Here is an 18,736-nt window from a genome sequence, read left to right as displayed (position 1 = left end):
CCCACCTGGCTTTTCATGTCTAGAACGTGCTGACTTCAGTCCAAGCACTTGTGTCTAAATGCATGGTCATGGCTTTCATTCTGGGTGTGGGCCAGTGTGTGTACCTGACCTGGTGCTTTGTGGAGGTGCATGAAGTTACTTGTTCACTGAATCTCAAAGAAATGTTGGAATTGGTGTGTACTTTTGTTCCTTCTGAAGGTGGGAAATCAAAGGATCACTGAATAAATGTTTTTGGTCCTGAAGATGGGTGTGCTCATGTCTAGACACATCAGGTCATCGAGGCTTTTGCAAGACTAATTTATTTTTTTTTCTCCTAACCGACCCGTGTGTTGTCACTTGGACTGTGGAGCTCACTGATCTGCACAGCACAGACTTGTCCCCTGTCTATTGCTGCTTTGCTGTCTTTTTTTTTCTTTCACACATGAATAAGGCTCTCATTCCATTGTAGAATTTACTCCATGAATGTTGTCGACTCTTCGATTTCCAGGCCTAGCTCTGCCAGCCCCAGCGGGAAGCCGTCGGGACCAGCAGTGGGCATGGGCTCTGTGCAAGGACACTACGTGCAGCAGGTAGTGTACCTGAGTTCTTTGTACAGCCCAAAAATACCTGCTCTTCTGCACTGTTGTGCTTGTGCCTTGGGCTGCAGAGGAAAGGCAGAAAGGCCTATGTAACTGAAGCTCGATATGGGAGTTGGTGTTTTACTGAGTCCAGGAGTAATTCTGTGTGATTTGAAAGTCAGGAGAGATTAGTTCTACTAAGTTCTACTGTGGAATTATTATAAGTTACTTGTATTGCCAAATATGTGAGACACTGAGATCCTTAAATGTGAGGTGTTACAGAGCAAATTCAATGTCCTGCATGAATGATGGTCACAGTTTGCTTGTTCTGCCTGCCTAGAGGTGTCTGTCCTAGCTAATGCTTTGGTTTTTGTGTCAAAAGGCAAAGCAGCGGGTGGATGATAACAAAGCCAGTCTGGGAGCAGTGAAGCTGCAAGAAACAGCCTCCACAAACCAGATGAAGCCGGTGCGCACAGGAGCGATCAAACCTCAGGCAGTCAAAGTGGAGGAGAGCAAGGCCTAGGAGCACCTCTGATGCCCAGCTGGTCCTGCTGCCTGAGAGGCACCACAGCTTAGACTGGACCCCACTGGATCTCCTGAAAATCTCACCAGATATATCCCCACCCCACACTGACTGACTACAGCAACATCATTCAAGCCCCTCTCCCAACAAAGCAGTTTGAAACAGTGGATATGACATTGACCTGCTTGCTTTAAAACAAACCAATCATGTGACTTTTAAGTGGCTTTAGCCATTTTTTTTTTATTTTCCCCCCTCCCCATGCCCCATCCACAGGTAGCTATGATTGCTCACTTGGCAAAGCCCGTCCTTCTCCTTCCCTACTTCTGTCTCAGCAGAGTGGCAACTGGGGGAGAGGGGTTTAGTTTGAGGTTTTTCATTTTAAAGGCAGCTGAGGTTTTTACAAAAAAGCTGTATCTTTGTTTATAGCAGAACTTTTATATGTTCTCTCATTCCCCCCCTTCTTTCTGCTTTCCTCATTCCTTTCAGAAAAGAATTCCCTTCAGCTAAAACGGTGTTCTGACAAAACTCTGCTTAGTTTTGTATATGGTTCTGTGCTATGTTGAGAGTTCGAGTTTGTTTGGGTGTATTTCCCCAGATGATTTAGCCTTTCAGACTATTTGATTAAAAAAAACAGGACAGATATGACATTTGTTAATTTTTCAGTATTTTTGTTTTAAGCTAGAGGCAGTGCTTGCAGTAGGAGGAAGTGTGTACTAAATATATATAGTACATCAGTGCATAAATCCTGAAACTTGCACCACTTCAACACAGCTTTGGGGTGCTTTGTGCACAACAAAATTTGGCATTTTCATTTTAAGGGAAAAAACTCAAACCACCAGATTTCTGTTGCAAGCTCATACAGATCTAGGTGTTTAATTTTTCCTTTTTGTGCGTTTCGGATTTTTTTAGTGACTGCAAAACACTCGCCAAAATGTAAATCATAGATTTACAAAGTGTAACATTTGTTAGGAAGAAAAGAAATTCTCACAGCGCATGGGTCAGAAGAGTTGGCTAGAGCCAACAGGTCTGTATGGACTACTTTTTGTAGTTGTGATGCTCTCTCATGCTCCCTGCCTTGGCTGCTCAAATTCTTCGTGTCTCCTGAGACTTGTCCTATATTGTGTTCATCCCTCGGAGCTGCTCTCCTAAGCTTTGCTCTTTTCCCTGAGTCTTGCTTTCTATTCCATGGCCTTCTGTAAAATTTGCATAGAGATACGTTGGTAAGGGAGCCCCTCTGCAAGGCACACTTGGAACCTCCTGTTTTGGGTTGGAAGCACGTGGTTTCAGAGGCAGATTGGAATCATCCTTCTCCTCTCCTTCCCCAGGTGAACAGCAAAGGGTTCTTTACTCTGATGCAGTTGCATATAGTGTGTGTACAGCATCGTCACCTCACCACTCCTCTCCAGTATTTGATGATCTACACAAGGAAGATCCCAGTGGGAGAGGTTGGGTTTTATTTCTTTGGCTGTTTGGTTTTGGTTTATGTGAGAGTGTGTGCGTGTGTGTGCGTGTGTGTACGTAGATTTTTTTAGGATGGACCTAAAAGTTCCTGAAAGGACTTGAAGTCCTTCACCTGATGGTAGTCTAAAGTAAAAACTACTTTCAGCTAACTTGGTTTGTGTTGTTTAGCTCTTTCAAAATGTAAAGTAGGCTGGTCACTCTGAAGTGAGGGACAGAACCGTTTCTGGAGATGGTAGCTTGCTCATGGGCTGTGCGTTGGCCTCTGCTGGGTGGCAGAAAGTCATTTGGTGGTGGTTCCAAAGAAGATATTTTGAACAAAGAATGTATTGGGGAAGGGATCTGAAAGGTGTTCTTGTTTCTTTGTTTGCTTTTTTTTTCCCCCTCCCCCTCCCCTTTCTGGAAAAAGATCCTTTGTAACTTTGTAAGGATGCATTTGAAGTTTTAAGCTAGGCATAAATATGATTTTTATACAGTAGCTTTAAAGAGCTTAGAAATCTAAACTAACTTAGGCATAGTAATGTCCCCTCTCCATAGGTGTCCCCATGGAACATGGCAGAGAACCCAAAGGGAAAGGGATAGGATGGTACTTTAAGAAAAAATAAGAGCTCTTTTTTTCTTAGGTTTTATGGATTTTAATTTCAGAGCAGAGTGTGCCAGCATCTCTCTAGCATCCTCCTTAAAGTACAGGGTTTGAGATTTAGTGACAAATATTTCCCCAACCTTCAGACATCTCCCAGATCTGCATCCTCATCTGCTAGTCCTGCTCCCAGTGTTTTCCAAAGATTGCACCTCCAGTAAGTCATCCCACTCTTGTTTCTATTTTCTCCCTTGAAATACCATTAACAGCAGAATTGTCTGTTTGGGATTTTTTTTATTATCCTTCTGCCCAGCTGGCCCTAGCTAATACAAGCCCAGAATCTAACTAATGGCTAAAGAGACTTACCTGAGCCCCCCTCTTCTCATCTCTTCCCTACTCTAGACACACTACTCAGCTTTACAAAGACACTAACCTCCTTCCTCCCACCTGTGTGACTTCAAAATGGTCAAACGTGTTGGAGAAACTGGGTTATTGCAAGATCCAAGTTACTGCAGTCCCTCTGGTGTACATGCCATCAGAACTACAAAACTTCCTGTTGAGAAAGGTCACCCTTCTTTCTCTTTTAATCCCTCCATTCCTTCCCCCAACAGAATAAAACACTAGAATTTATTTATACGTATTTGATGTTGTAGGTCTAGGTGAAAAAGTAATTGTTTCACTGCTCTATTTATATATTATGTCTGAATTATTCTGTGCAGGAAAGGCCAAGAAATGCATGTGAGCTTCATTCCATTTCTCAACTTTGCGTGACTGTCAGCTGCAGTTGGCAAGACTCTCTCTCACTTAGTGGAGTTTTGTGTGATGGAAAGCAGTTTTAGAGCCCAAATTTCTACGGTGCAATATCCTTCTCTGGCATATATTTTTGCTTGTTTGTTTGTTTGTTTAAAGCTAGTCCAAGGTTAGTGCGGTTTGTGGTGCTCTGGAGTTCAAAAGGAAAAGCCTCTGATCCTCAAAGGAGCAGAAAAGCCAAGGGAGCTGGAATGGTGATAAAAATCCAGCATGGAGAGGAGGATGGAGATGTACAGAACAGATCAGTACAGTCACAGAGGGTCCTTCTGCTTGCTGTCTGCACTGTTTAAGGGTTGATTTATTGCTGATTGTGAGTTGCTTTTGCTTTGACTGGATGTCAGCTACCAAATCTTCTGCTGGGAAAGGTGCAGGGTGCAGTGGGAGGGAAAGGTGGAGCCCATCTTTGCAGCAGGAATGTTGAGAGGCTGAGTGCTGCTCTTGTTCAGCAGAGGGTCTGGAGCACCTGTGTGATCAGGTCCCTGTCATGACCAGCAGCTCCAGTCAGTGCTGCTGCCCTCACCCCTTCTGCTCTTGGCTCTTCATTTAAAAACAAATCAACACTAAAGTCTGGAAATAAATAAAAATAAAAAGATGGCGAATAAAAAGGCACTCCAGTATATTTTAAAAGACAAGCAGAAGCAGCACAGTCACCAGTGGCACAGGTCTTGCTGTTGATGTCCCATAGCTTGCTCTTGGCTGTGCCAGCACCTCTGGATGCGTTTGCTGCCCCTTGCCACTCCCGTGTGTGGTGTTCGTGCAGAGCCACTCACTCCATCCACACCTTCCTTGCAGGAATGCTACAAAGCCACAAGCTGCCTTGTGGTTCCTGTGTATTTAGAGATAGGCATTCCAAATGAGCTGAGTGTTTTTGCTGTCTCTCATCTCTTGGCTACACCAGTCACATTGCAGCCAGCACCCTTGCATGCCAGGACCTCCTTCTGTTGCATTTTCTTAACCCTCTCTTTTGCTCCAGGCTGGTTAAGCACAGGTTAATTCCTTGTAGCACTGGTTATTTTTTATTCAGCAACCCAGTTTCTTCATAAGAAAGTTGCATTTGTGAATAAAATTTCATTTATGGCAGCCACCAGCGTGCTTAGTTGTGGCACATGGGCAGAAAAAGTGCATTTTGCTGAAAAAAGAGACAGTAGCATCCAGCTGTTTTTGTTGTTTATTTTAATCCAAAGACCACCAGGTTTTCCAGTGGCCATAGACACTCCCTTGGATTTAGTGGCTTGTTCTGGCTGCTCCAGATGTCCTTGACTGTCCCCAGGAATCGCAGCTGCAGCAGTGAGGCGCTCACCCCTTAGCATGTCTTAGGCATTGTCCTTAGCTGGAATCCTCCCTCTGGTTCTGTAGAAATTGCATTTGTTGTTTCTCAAGGGGATATTGTCCTCCTTAAAGCTTTTAACTTCATGACCTGTATAGTAAATTTTTTTTGGCCTTTCCTCTCTTTGTCTTTTCATGTAGACCAGATATTTGAAAGGGCAGACGATGGATAATTGTGTAACGTGCAACCTGTTTATATTTTTTGGAAACTTTAACTCGGACCGGAATTCGAATCACGGAATCACCAGGCCAGTTGCGGCACACTCTTTATTGCCCTTCTCCTCGTTTCAGTACCTATTGTTTCTCCTTTCAAATATGTGATTGTATTAGCTCTTTCCATATGAAAGAATTCTCCTTATTTAAATAAAAAAAAAATTAAAAAAATAAAGCAGATTATGCTTTTCTCAAATTCCCCAGTCCCTTGTCTGGTTATTTTAGTTAATAATAAAAAAAACAAATCCAAAACAAAAAAAAACCCAACAAAACACTAACAAAACACCCCCCCCCCCCAAAAAAAAACCAAAGAAACCAAACACAAACAAAAGAAACAAACTAAACACACAACACACAAGCCCCAGCGGCCGGGTGGGTGGTTATGACCATGAGCCCAGGTGCTGGCGGGTCCCTCACAGCCGCCATGTCTGGGAGGCCAGGCCCAGTCGCCGTACGCAGCATTGCCATGGCAACGCTTCCTGGTTCCGCCCCGTGCGGATCCGTGTGTCTGACGTCACATCCGGTATCGGCAGGTAGGGGCGGGTGGAGCAGGGCGCGGGAAGGCCCCGCCCCCGGCGCCTGTGGGGCCGTGAGGGGCCGTGTGGGGCGGGGGGTCCCGGTCCTGATCCCGATCCCGGTTCTAGGCTTGGTCCTGGTCTTAATCCTCATCTTGCTCACGATCCCCGTCTTGCTCGATCCCAGTCCTAGTCCCGATCCTAATTCCGGTCCTGGTGCTGGTCCCGCTGTTCACTCGCCCCCTTCACCCCCGTAGAGCTGAGGGGGGTGGGCGAGGCCCCGGGGCTGCTGGGGTTGGTGCCCCTTCTGCCCCCCAAAAACGCCCAAGGGAGGATCCAGGGCTGGATCCAGGGTGGGTGGTGGGGCTCGGTGACCCTCTGAGGGCCACCTGAGGGGTCAGAGGTGACCCCCGAGAGCTTAAAGGGGGCACAGGGCGGGGTGGGGGGCGCTGGCCCTGCTCCCCCCTCATAAAGGGGTGCAGAGGTTTGAGTGTACCCCGAGGAGGAGCCTGAGGTGGTGCTGCACACCTGCCCTGGGCCCAGCTGTACCCCAGGGCTTCCACCAGGAGCTCCCGGGCTCACAGGGCCTGCGAGGGGGTGACAGAGCCCGGGTGGGAGCGCAGCTCTGCAGGGACTCCTGAAAACCTCGGCTCCACGCAGCGCTTGTGTTCTGTAGGCACAGAGAAACCAGGCCAGTGGCACGGCTCTGGATGCTGGTGATGTGCTCACATCTCGCTTTGTTCTCCCCTGATCAAAGCCACGCTGATGGATTTGTTCTGGTAACTTTCCGTTGTGTTGAGGTGAGGAGGCACGGCACGGATTCTCTGCTATTTTCTGACCTAGCTCTTAGCACTTCTGCTTAAACAGCACCTGTACCTGTGCTCCAGTAATCAGCTTTCTGATGCAGAGGACGTTTGGGGGATTTGCTCCTCCCTTCCCCACTCCCAAAGAAATACCTCCGTTTGTAAGGAATTAACTTATTTGGGGTTTTTTTTAAGCCACCTGGGCTCTAAATAGTTCAGTTAGTGAGATCATCTGGTGCCTGAGCACATGGGTTGTTCATCAGTAGCATCAGAATTTGGGCTGTGAGGTTTGCTTTGCTCAAAGCAGAATACAGGCTGGAGAATTCAGCTGCTGTGTTTCTGCAGAGCCAGTGTAAGAATAAACAAGGTTTCTAGCTTACTACTGCAGGCAGAAGCAGGGTAGATGAAAAGTGTGTCAGTTCAGTAACTTTATTTTTACAACTAGTCCTGTAGGTAGAATAGAAAAAAAAAACATGAAAAACAAGAGAATTTTGGGAAATTAATTACCATGAGCTGCTTGTAGCAGAAATCAGGCTTGATGCTTTCTGTGAGCCAAAGGGTGACTGCTGTTCTCTTCTGCTCTGGAAGGTTCAGACAAACCTCTGACAGGATGTTGGGATTTCTGAAGGAGCCAGTTGTGGTCACTGCAAAGATCAATGTGAGCCTTGTGGCACTGACTGTGATGGGATTAATAAGTCGTCTCTGGGGGCTTTGCTATCCACGGGCTGTGGTGTGAGTAATGAGTTTCTTTTATTCCTGAATGACACAGACTTGTTTTTCAAACATTTGTGAGCAGGAATGCAGGAGCAGAAAAGCACAGCTTGACTGATGTCAGCCTCTGTAAATCATAGAATCACAAAATCTATTGGTTTGGGTTGGAAGGGATCTTAAAGCTCATCTTATTCTGCCCCCTGCCGTGGGCAGGGACAACTTCCACTATCCCAGGTGCTACAGCCTGGCCCTGGACACTTCAGGGATCCAGGGGCAGCCACAGCTTCTCTGGGCACCTGTGCCAGGACCTGCCCACCCTCACAGGGAAGAATTCTTTCCTAAAATTCATCTGAAGCCACTCTCTGTCAGAGTGAAGCCATTCACCCTTGTGCTGCCATCCAGGCTCTTACAGTCTCATCCCACCTTTCCTGCAGGCTCCCTTCAGGCACCACAAAGCCACAATTAGGCCACCCCTGAGGGCCTTCTCTTTTCCACGCTGAACAATGCCAATACAGTGATAATCTGTCCCTCATAAAACCCCCTGAGGAGAAGGGGCAAAGCCTCAGTGCTTCATTGCATTCTTAGCTCTCTGCCAGCAAGTTGGTGTTTGCTTTCTGAGTATCCCTGCAGGATCATTGCTGTTAGATTTGACATTTTTCTGCCTCTGGTGTTTCAGTTTCGATGAAGTTTATTACGGCCAATTTGTTTCACTCTACATGAAGAGGATCTTCTTTGTGGATGACAGTGGCCCACCCTTTGGCCACATGCTGCTGGCCTTGGGAGGTAGGGTCTCCTGGAACTGGGAAGTGCCTGTTGCTTGTTGCTGGTTAGAAATTAATCATTAAATCCACTTATGGGGGAAAGCACAAGGCAGATGAGAGACTCTGGTGTAGAGAGAATTGGGTTTTCTTTTATTTAGGATTGTTAGGGAGCTGTTGCACGAATAGAAGGGGGATGATGAAGCCATGTATCCATCACCTCATTTTATCCAATCCTCTTTCTTGGATTTTATCCATCACCTCTCCTTTGGACAAAGACAAAAGTAAGATGAGAACTGCTAGTGCAAGAAATAGCCTCAGTTCCTTTCTGTACAACATCAAAGTGTCTGTATGGGAGGGAGGGATTAAATATACATCTGACTTTGTCACTGAGAATCCCTTGTTCCCAATTTATAGTCTTCGTGCCTCTGCACATTCTCAAGTACTGCTGCAGACAGAACAGTATCAAAGAGGACCCTTTTGGGAAAGAGGGCCTTCATGCAAGGAAAAGCTGTGTGTTTGGGAAATGGTTCCTGATTTAGCACCAGGTTTTATATGTGCTTTGAGACTGGAAATTCTCTTGTTTATGTTGTAGGTTACTTAGGAGGATTTGATGGAAACTTCCTATGGAACAGGATTGGAGCTGGTAAGAGTTGTTTTTAACTGTCTCATTCTTTAGAGAAAAGAAGCAGAATTTCAACAACTGACAGATTCCTTTTGCCTGTCTAGTAGAAATAACACTTTTCCAATGCCTTCACTTCTCATTTTAAACAAGTCTTCTTCAGATGTCTAGCACAAATTAAAAGCGTTATGAATTCATAGCACAGGCTTTCTAAATCAGCTAAAACGTTTAAGCAATACAAGATGGACAAGTGCAAGTAGGAGTTAGATTCCTCTAACAATGAGGAAATTCTGTGTTGGTCTGTCCTCTCTGCAGTTGTGTCTGCAGCCTGGTGGATCACTGTTTCCTGTGTTCTGTTTCAGAATACAGCATGAATGTTCCTGTGTGGTCCCTGCGACTCCTGCCAGCCCTGGCTGGTGCTCTCTGTGTGCCTTTAGCCTACCAGATTTTGGTTGAACTGCACCTCTCCCACTGTGCTGCACTTGGAGCTGCTCTTCTGATTCTCTTGGGTGAGATTGTTCAACTGAGCCCTATTCTTCATACATGGGGAGAAGAGTCCCTTTTCCCCTTAGGAATGTTAGGGTGGAGTAGCATCTCCCCAGAAAACATCAACAACAGATCAGCCCTGGCCTGTGTCAGTCTGTGCTGAGCCTCCCTGGTCTCCTCCATCCTCACAGCCCTGCAGCAGGCTGCCCTTCTGGGCTTTATACAAGTTATTTTCAATATTAACCAAAGCAGGCAGCCTTAACAGCCTCACAGGAAACCACATTTCTTGTATTCAAGGAGGCCTGAACTCCCTTCCTCAGAGGTTTACAGGGTGAGTTACAACATTCTGGCTTTTAACAGCAGGACAACAACTTGCAGTCAGAGCTCATCAGATTTCTTCAAGTCCAAACTGCAGCAAACCAGCCTGTGTCCTTAGCACTGTGATTTGACACCTTCTGGGGCGTACAACTCAGCTGGTTTTGTTTTCTCTGAGGGGCTGCTGGCAGCTGCCTGAAAGGGAAAGAGCCTCTCAGCAGCTCTTTAGCAGCCTGATAAGAGAAACCTCTCCTAGCTACCAGCTTCTCTGATTCTGGCTCATTGCATCTCCCTTTCCTGCAGATCTGTTGTGGTGCTCATTGCTTGCTGTGCTTGCTGCCTGGACTCTCTGCTTTGAGAAGCACCTCTCTGGATTTCCCAGGACTAATCTTCTTTGCCTTTGTAGGAACTGCAGCAGCTTTATCTGCCTCCTGATAGACTTCACTGCTTGCCCACCTCTTTGTCTTGGAAACAGTTATGTCCATGTAATTTGCTGCTGCTGGAAGGTTTTTGTCCCTCTAAACCCAGCACTGCCCATTACAGGCAGTAGGAGCTGCCTGTTCCTAAAAGGGAAGGTCCTTCTGTTGGGTAACAGTGTGATTGTCTGAGGTAGCACTTGCCTATAGACAAGTTTCTCTAATTTTGTGTCTGTCTCTCTTTCCAACAGAAAACTCTCTGATCACTCAATCAAGGTTCATGCTTCTGGAATCAATACTGATTTTTTTTATCCTGCTTGCAGTTTTGTCCTACCTGAAGTTCTACAATTTGCAAAAGCACAGGTAAAGCTGGATGGTCTCCTACCCTTTTGCATATTCTCATGGTGACTTTATTTTTTTTGTCACAGACTGTGTTTTTCTATGCCTCTTAACCATTCTGAAATTCGCTTCACCTGTCTGTAAAATCCAATGCTTCACCCTCTCATATGGCTGCCCCAGAATTTTTCTCCTGAGCAGTGTTAAAGACTGCTTTTACTGCCAGCAGGGTTGTCTTTTTAAATTTTAAAATAGAAATAAAATCTCTTGGGAGCATTTCTTTGCCCACCCAGATTTTTTACTGGAAGGTTTCCTTCTGTGCACAGGAACACTGATGATAGCAGGTCACTTAATTCTCCTTTGTAACTGTTTACAGGCACTGAATTTAGAGATATTTGTCTCTTTTGTTCTCTGATCCTTGCAGAAGATGAAGTAATCCTTAGTAAAGTAAAATTATCTTTAAATCGAGCCTAGCAAGTGATTTAATACATTTATCTTTAAGTGCCTTCTCTGGAAGCTGGTGGTTTTGGCTCCTGCTGACTGGAGTAGCCTGTTCTTGTGCAGTTGGGTAAGTGATGGTGTCTTACCTGGACTTTAATGCCTACTGTTGAAGAGAATGTTAGAATATTTATATCTTGTATTAGGTAATTGTGTAGTTTTTAACCATGTTCATTTTTTATGCACTTTCAGAGTGAAGTATATGGGCCTGTTTACCTATATGCTGCTCTTGGCCACTGCAGGACTCCACTTCTGGCACATGATAGGAGACCAGAACTTGTCAAATGTACGTAGAACAGCATGCAAAATATATTATTTGTCACTTTTCATTGCAGGAGCCTTTGAAGCCCACAGATAACAGTGCAGTCTGTAGCTGGTTTTTGTCTAAAATTCTTGTCTTGTCTGGAAACACTCCTGTCATAGTACAGTTCCCAGCTCAGTTGCTGAGGAAGATGGAATTAAGTTTAACAAACATATGTGTGTGTGACTGTCTTTTCTGCTGTTTTCCATTTCTTGGTGATGTGTGGCTCAGCACATGCACTTGTCTCACACACTCCTGCCAGCTCCACTTCAGATCCTTGCTGGAAGTTACCCAGTTGTCCACAAAATTACAGCTGAATAAGAACAGTGGAGAAAACTTAGAAAAGACAAACAAATAAAGCTAAGTGCTCTGGAATTTTTTATATCTAGAGCATGAATCCAGTGAGCTTTCTCTGTTTTTCCAGGTTTCCTTGGTGTGCCATTTTCTTGCCCGGGGTCTGGCCCTCATCATCATCCCCATGGGGCTGTACCTCTCCTTCTTCTACGTTCACTTGGCTTTGCTCTATCGCTCTGGGCCTCACGACCAGATCATGACAAGTGCTTTCCAAGCCAGCTTAGAGGTAAAGCAAATGTGGTCTTGGAAATGATTTATTAGAGACAAGAGGGGAAAATGTTCACTATTAGATGCTGTTTAATCCTGTTCCTTTGATCCTGCATATTTTGCCCTTTTTATGTCATTTAACTATTTTGCTGCTGTAGTACTGCTTTAAGGTGAAGCAATAATGACTGAAATCCTAATAACAGATGAACACCTTTTCCCAGTGAAGCAAGAGCAATATATTCAGTCTTCTGCTGGAGGTTTGTCCCTTCCTACAGGAAACTCCACAGAAGTAGATACAGTACAGAACTCTCACACGGTGACATGGTGTACTATAGGAGTGCTTAGCTGTCTTTTAGAACGTGGCTTTACGGATATTTCCTGAGACCCTGCAGTATTTTAGGTTTTTAGGTGTTGGTGTATTTACGAGCTATTGAGTATGGTGCTGCAAGACTTGATTTTAGTAGATAAAACCAAATGAGAAGGCACTGTGTGAAGATACTGCTGTGTTGAGGTGGGATATGACTCAATAGAATTTAAACAGCCTCTGGGTTGTTTCTCTTTTGTACTTCCCCTGTCCTTGCCCTTCTCAGGGTGGGCTGGCTCGAATCACCCAGGGTCAGCCCTTAGAGGTGGCCTACGGCTCTCAGATCACCCTGAGGAACGTGCTGGGCAAGCCCATGCAGTGCTGGCTCCACTCTCACACCAACACTTACCCCATCAGGTGAGGAGTCTGCCTGGGTCTCTGTGGGGAGGGTCAGCTCTGCTTCTTCACCTGCCAGTCCAACTGTAGCAGTTTGGGTGCTGGCGGTGTTTTCATTGATCCTTCAGAGTCCCCGTGCTCTGTGGGAATGGTCAGTGATATGGTGCTGGCTTGTGCTGCTGGCACTGGAGAGCACAGAGTTGTGCCTTTACACCTCTGGGGGGTTTTGTTACTCCCTGTGCAGGTATGAGAATGGCCGAGGGAGTTCCCATCAGCAGCAGGTGACCTGCTATCCCTTCAAGGATGTGAACAACTGGTGGATTGTCAAAGATCCTGGAATGTGAGTATGCAAGAGATTTAAATTCAACCTATATTCCAAAACCCAACGAGGGCTTGGATTGGACATAACTCTTCTCTGCTTATGGGTGCAGAAGCCTGGTGTGATCTCAGCAAGTGTTTGCAGCTCTTTGCACAATCCTTCTCAATGTGGTAAAAGCATTACTGAGGACTCTAAAATCCTCTCTAAACTGCTCCTGCCAGAACATGGGCTATGCTGTGCACAAGTGGAACTTGAAAGACTCACAGGACCACTGGAGATTCTTCAGGGGTTTTGCATGAAAGGGAAGCTCTGCTTTTTGAAGTGTGAGCCATGGTGTTAGAGTGTCATGATGAGTTTTATCAAACTTGAATGAGTCTCAGAAAAGAGTAGAAAACACTTTTGAAAAATGAGTAGTTCTTTGTATTAGAAGTGTGGAATGAGCTGTAAGATCTGCCACATAGGGAAGGATTCCAAATGGTGCCTGTACCTGGGGCCTGGTGTGTGCTGAAGTGTTTTGCCATTGTCACTGTCAGTGCAGAGCAGGACTCTCTGTCCTTGTTTTGTCAGTAAAAGCCTTTGAGTGACATAATTCCATATTGATCAAAAAAGTTGCTTTTGTAGGTTTCTTATGTTGTTCTGAGAACTGTATAAAGAGTCCTGTCAGAAGGACTGTGTGCCATTAGAAGTCATATCCATGTTGGGAAAGTTTGTCCATAGTGCAAACCTTTCAAGTTTTGCACTAGTGCAAGATAGTTGCGCTATCTAACAGAACCACAGACCCCAAATATATTCTTAAAATTCTTCAAACTCAGAAGACTCCTATGAGCATTGGAGGATGTGAAGTTCTTCTATGGAACAGTAAAATACAGGCAGCAGTTCAGTGACTTGCAGTTCCCCCTTGCCATGGCCCTTTCCAGAAGCCAGCTGAGAGTTTAAATGGTGCAAAAGCCAGTGATTTCTCCTATAATTCTGCCAAAGTGACACCAGCTGTCATGCAGCACCCATCAGACTCAGTGAAGCACTCAGTGTTTCACATGAGCCACCAAACAGCTGTGTGACAGTAATAACCTTAATTCACTCCTGACTGACCTGGATTCAGACCACTGACCTAATGCCTGGAGTGTCAGTATCCCATTACTGATCCTCTGACTCATTCTGCCCTTAACTCACCTTTGCCTTGATGAGCTTTGCTTCCATTCTGGTACAACCTATATATTGCTTTAATTTCTCATTTTCTTCCCTAAATTTCTGTCCCCGCCTGCAGCTTCTTGACCTAACAACTTGGTCATGACAAGGTTGTGGTCTATATAAAGATGCATATAATTTAAGCATTTCCAATTTAACCATTTGCTGTCCCTTCCCCAGGCAGCAGCTGGTGGTGAGTAACCCCCCACGGCCCGTCAGGCACGGGCACATCGTGCAGCTGGTCCATGGCATCACAACTCGCTACCTCAACACGTAAGTCCTTTCCTCCTGCTCTGCTCTGCCAAGCCTGCTGCCTCATTCTGCTGGGTTGGCTCTCAGAATAACCACTTAGTGACCTTGCATTCAGATATGCCATAAACTGCCTGTTATTTGTGGATTTTTACACCAGTGTGCCTTGGAGGGACCTCATGTGGTTAGCTCCATATGCCATCCCTGTGGCCCAGAGGAAGGATGCTGTATGCTTTTTTATTTTTTCTGATTGACTTGGCAGTGGGATTTGATCCTAATTACAAACTTCTTAATAGTTGCTTACTGCTTCTGTTCTTCCCTACTAGTGGCCTTTAGAGAATTTTACAGTTGTTCACATTTCATGGTAGTTCTGCAGATTCCTAAATACAGAGTCCCCTCTGTCAGTCCTCATCCTCACCCTTTCATTGCCCCCACTCTGGACAGGTGCAGGTATTCAGTATTTTGTGTGACTAAACCCAAATCCAACTCCACTGACTTTGATGGCATGCTCCTACCTGAAGGATATGTTAGGAGGATGTGCTGGAGAATCTGGAATGCTTTGGCTGATTGCCAGAGATTCTTTCCTGTTTTGAAAGCCTGCAGTATGAAGTTGCCTCCTGACTGCTTACCAAAGGGCATCTGTGTGTACTTGAATATCACTCAGATTAGGAAGGGGGTTGTTCTGAGCTTGGGTTTTTGCTATGTCCCTTCCAAATCTAATTTGTTCATTATTGGAAACCCCAGTGAACAGCGTCTCTGTTTGTCACAATCAGTGCTTGTTCTTCAGCCTGGCATCACAGGCATCTGCATTGGCTTCCTCTGAGCCTGTTCCTGGCAGCTCTTGGTTGTGGGGAATGCTCTCTCTCAGAGTAAACAGTGCTATCCCAATAAATTAGTTACTTTTTGCTTTATTAATGAATCCAGTCTAAGCCAATTCCATATGGGTTTGCTTTTTATATGTATTTGGGAAATGGTGGTAGAGGACCTTCCTTTATTTGTCTTCTAGGCATGATGTTGCTGCTCCTCTTAGCCCCCACTCCCAAGAAGTTTCCTGCTATATTGATTATAACATCTCCATGCCAGCACAGAACCTCTGGAGAGTGGTGAGTGGTCAGAGGGAGGGGAGGAGCTGATCATGCTCCAGCAGAAACAGCTGAGACCACATGGATCACAATCATCTTTCTGTTGTAGGAAATTGTAAATCGTGAGTCTGACACAGATGTGTGGAAGACAATTCTGTCAGAAGTGAGGTTTGTTCACGTGAACACCTCTGCAGTGCTAAAGGCAAGTGGGGTTATGTTTATTTGCCTGTAGTTTTTGCTTCATGCAGTTCTTGTACTCTCAAAAACTCTGCTCCAAAATAGCTACACCACTATAACGAATAACCAAGTAAATTAAAAGAAACAATTGCTCAGTGTGACAAAAGAGCATGTTTTGGGTTGTCACACTGGTACTTCATCCCTTTCAGTATCAAAGCTGTCCTGCTTCTCAAGAGGCTGTGACCACTCTACCCAACTGGGGCTTACAAACTGATGCTGTCTATGTGCCTGTGAGAGCAGCTGGAATAATTAAGGATCTTTTTCTTCACAAAGTTTGCCAGAATCACTGATTTTATGGCTGTAGCATTTATTGAGACAGTTTTGCATGGTGACTCTTCACACACTTCCTGGCAGTCCCTTGCTGTCATCCAGTGCTCAGGCAAAGCCTGAGAACTTCTTCCATCCTGAAGTTCAGATTGGTAGAACTTTGAGTTTACAAGTTCACAGTGGTCTTTGTCTTTTAGCTCAGTGGAGCATCTCTGCCTGAGTGGGGATACCGGCAGCTGGAGGTGGTTGGAGAGAAGCTGTCCAAAGGCTACCACCAGAGCATGCTGTGGAATGTGGAAGAGCACAGATATGGCAAAAGTATGTCTCAGCCATGTTCCTGGAGCAGGTTTCACTTCATGGTGGTGGGAAGGTGGTACTGTGTGTGTGTTCAGTTGGCTCTACCATGGAGTCAGAATCCTTACAAAGTCCCTTCAAGTGCTGTTGCACTTGGATGTTTTGGAGAAGGGCTCCTGGGAGAGTGAGGAGCCTGTGTGCTCTCTCCCCTTTCTAGCTTTCTGCCTGTTCTGTGGTTATTTCTGAGCTTTGCTGTTTTCTTCCAGGCCAGGAGCAAAAAGAGAGGGAAGTGGAACTGCATTCTCCCACACAGATGGACATCAGTAAAAACCTCAGCTTCATGGCAAAGTTCACAGAATTGCAGGTGAGTGTCTTGTTATTCCCTTCATTTTTCCTTCTGCTGCAGAGCAGGAACCTGAGCATTTCTGCAGACTCTGAGCCTGAGAATTCATTGTTTAATCCTTGCTGATAGTTTGGCTTCCTCACTGTAAAAAAATGTTTCTGAATGCACTTATAAGGGCATTAAAGACCTGGGCTGTCCAGTAATGAATACCCAAGTGATTGTGTAACAAAAAAGGGGGAGGAAAATTGCTTGGGCACCCAGAAGCTGCCTGAAACTGAACTGCAATGTGTGGTACATGCAGGGAGTAGTGTTGATGCCCCTTACTATCTTTGTAGAAACCCATTAAGGAAAGTGCATTATTAATAACAAAATAAAACAATTGTATTGATCAGTATCCATATGAGATGTAAAATATTTCTCCACTCCCAGCTTAGGAACTTAACATCTTTCCTATGGAGCTGTTCACCCATGCCTGCTGTCCCACCTGTTGTTCCAATGCTGAAAGCCTTCTGCTTACCTTTTTATTTTCTAGTGGAAAATACTCACGTTAAAAAATGAAGACACAGAACATAAGTACAGCTCCTCTGCCCTGGACTGGATCACAATGGACACCAATATTGCCTACTGGCTCCACCCCACCTCGGGGGTAAGTACAAGAGGCAGTAGCTGTGAAACTGTTGAGAAAGCAGAACAGCTCAGATATAAGCCCCAGGAGCAGGAGTCAGAGCAGAGCTGCAGCTTCCAGCCAAGGACTTTTCCTGTATTAATATATTTTCCATGAGGGGTGAGGTATTTGTTTTAGCATGAGATATTGCTTTGACAGTAGTTGCTTTTAATTAAATCATGTTTGCTTGTGCCTTTTTTAAAGGTAAATTGCAGTTTAATAGTTTCCACTATTGATTTCATTTAGAAGATGAGTTCATCTCCAATAGCATCCTTTAAATGCTTTCCATTACACAAGAGTCCTAAAGCAGCAAAGTTTATCAACCAGCTTTGTTCCAGGTTACTAGGCAGGCTCATTCTGGAGCTTAATTTAGCAAGTTTGTGTAGGTAATATTTAAACTTACCTAAAAGAACCCCAGCATGTTCCTGCTTCTGGCATAGACCATGATCTCTCCTGCAGGCCCAGATCCACCTCCTTGGGAATGTTGCCACCTGGGCTTCAGCTAATGCTGCTGCTCTGGTTTACCTGTGTCTGTCCCTGTGGTACTTGCTGCGGCGAAGGAGGAAGATCTACGACATCCCTGAAGGTCTGGCTGCACTCTGTGTGTGTGTCTAGGTGGAGCCTTGTGCCTTGCTCTGCTCTCAGATGCCATCTCCTGTCTCCTGCAGATGCCTGGCAGCTCTGGATGGCAGCAGGAGGCATCTGTGGTGGAGGCTGGGCTGTGAATTACCTGCCCTTCTTCCTGATGGAGAAAACACTTTTCCTGTACCACTACCTGCCTGCTGTCACATTCCAGATTCTCCTGATTCCTGTGGTACTGCAGCATCTCAGAGATCACCTCTGCAGGTATTTGGCTTCAGCAGAATAGTTCTCTTGAACAGGAGGACTGGCACAGTTCTTTCTCCAGGGCTGTCTCCTGGGTAAAATGCTGCAGGGAAAGCAGTGGTTTTTCCAGCAGTGATTTTTCCAGCAGTGGCCAAACTCTGTCATTTGCCTTTAGGGAAGCCAGGCCAGGCACAGGTCTTTTGGATGAAGTATTTGGCCAGCCTTGATGTAACTTGAGTGCTCTTTCCCTCTCTGATCCCAGATCTGTGCTGCTCAAGAGCATGTTCAGTGCCCTGGCTGTGGCCTGGTTCTCCTGGGTGTACTTTGTGTACTGCACCTTCAGCCCCCTGACCTACGGGCAGCCTGCGCTGGCCCCCGCTGAGCTCCGGGCCCTGCGCTGGAAGGACACCTGGAACATCCTGATCAGAAAGCAGTGACCACTCCAGCCTGGCTACAGCAAGGGAAACACTTGTGCAAAGCCAAGAATTTATTGTTAGTATCATGGAAATCTTAACAGTCCCTTCAGGTATTTTGTAATAGTCCAGATCTAATGATTACAGGAGGAAATAAAGGAATGCTGTTACAGAAAAGGCCTCAGCAGTAATACAGCTGTTATGAGCACAGTTCCCAGTTTCTGCCCTTGTTACATTCACCCCTCATTGCCCCTCAGGGTGTGAAGGTTGCTGACTTCATCAACAGCATCCCAGCTCCTTTGCTGGGAAGAGCTGCAACAATTTCTTCTCTTTCCTGGAAATACTGTGGTGGTTTCTTCCTTCTGGCAC

The 18,736-nt window shown here is 45.5% G+C and overlaps 2 protein-coding genes across 2 annotated transcripts in view; both read left to right on the top strand.

The window, feature by feature from the left end:
* PRRC2B (proline rich coiled-coil 2B) overlaps positions 1-5,663 on the top strand; it is a 46,519-nt gene extending 40,856 nt beyond the window's left edge. Inside the window, 2 exon segments of the mRNA XM_030961152.1 lie at positions 488-569; positions 940-5,663. Coding sequence (XP_030817012.1) covers positions 488-569; positions 940-1,080 — 223 coding nt within the window. The 3' untranslated portion in view covers positions 1,081-5,663.
* A 175-nt stretch (positions 5,664-5,838) lies between these two features.
* On the top strand, positions 5,839-18,539 carry POMT1 (protein O-mannosyltransferase 1). The gene is made up of 21 exons (XM_030961553.1): positions 5,839-6,000; positions 6,659-6,782; positions 7,374-7,517; positions 8,173-8,279; positions 8,850-8,900; positions 9,239-9,385; positions 10,345-10,456; positions 10,932-10,997; positions 11,120-11,213; positions 11,653-11,808; positions 12,380-12,510; positions 12,734-12,829; positions 14,174-14,266; positions 15,249-15,345; positions 15,434-15,526; positions 16,026-16,146; positions 16,389-16,486; positions 16,998-17,111; positions 17,589-17,715; positions 17,798-17,975; positions 18,217-18,539. The coding sequence occupies exons 3-21, from the start codon at positions 7,396-7,398 to the stop codon at positions 18,389-18,391; spliced, it is 2,178 nt and encodes a 725-aa protein (XP_030817413.1). The 5' UTR covers positions 5,839-6,000; positions 6,659-6,782; positions 7,374-7,395; the 3' UTR covers positions 18,392-18,539.
* Positions 18,540-18,736: the final 197 nt, after the last annotated feature.

Source organism: Camarhynchus parvulus, chromosome 17 (genome assembly GCF_901933205.1).
Source record: "Camarhynchus parvulus chromosome 17, STF_HiC, whole genome shotgun sequence".
Lineage (NCBI taxonomy): Eukaryota > Metazoa > Chordata > Aves > Passeriformes > Thraupidae > Camarhynchus > Camarhynchus parvulus.
The sequence above is the reverse complement of the archived record's forward strand: the minus strand, read 5'-3'. Positions and strand labels throughout refer to the sequence as shown.

Coding starts and splice junctions, on each gene's coding strand:
- POMT1 (XM_030961553.1), top strand. CDS start 7,396: ATGTTGGGATTTCTGAAGGAGCCAGTTGTGGTCACTGCAAAGATCAAT. Junction 10,457..10,931: donor TACAATTTGCAAAAGCACAG/GTAAAGCTGGAT, acceptor TTTATCTTTAAG/TGCCTTCTCTGGAAGCTGGT. Junction 17,716..17,797: donor GATCTACGACATCCCTGAAG/GTCTGGCTGCAC, acceptor TGTCTCCTGCAG/ATGCCTGGCAGCTCTGGATG.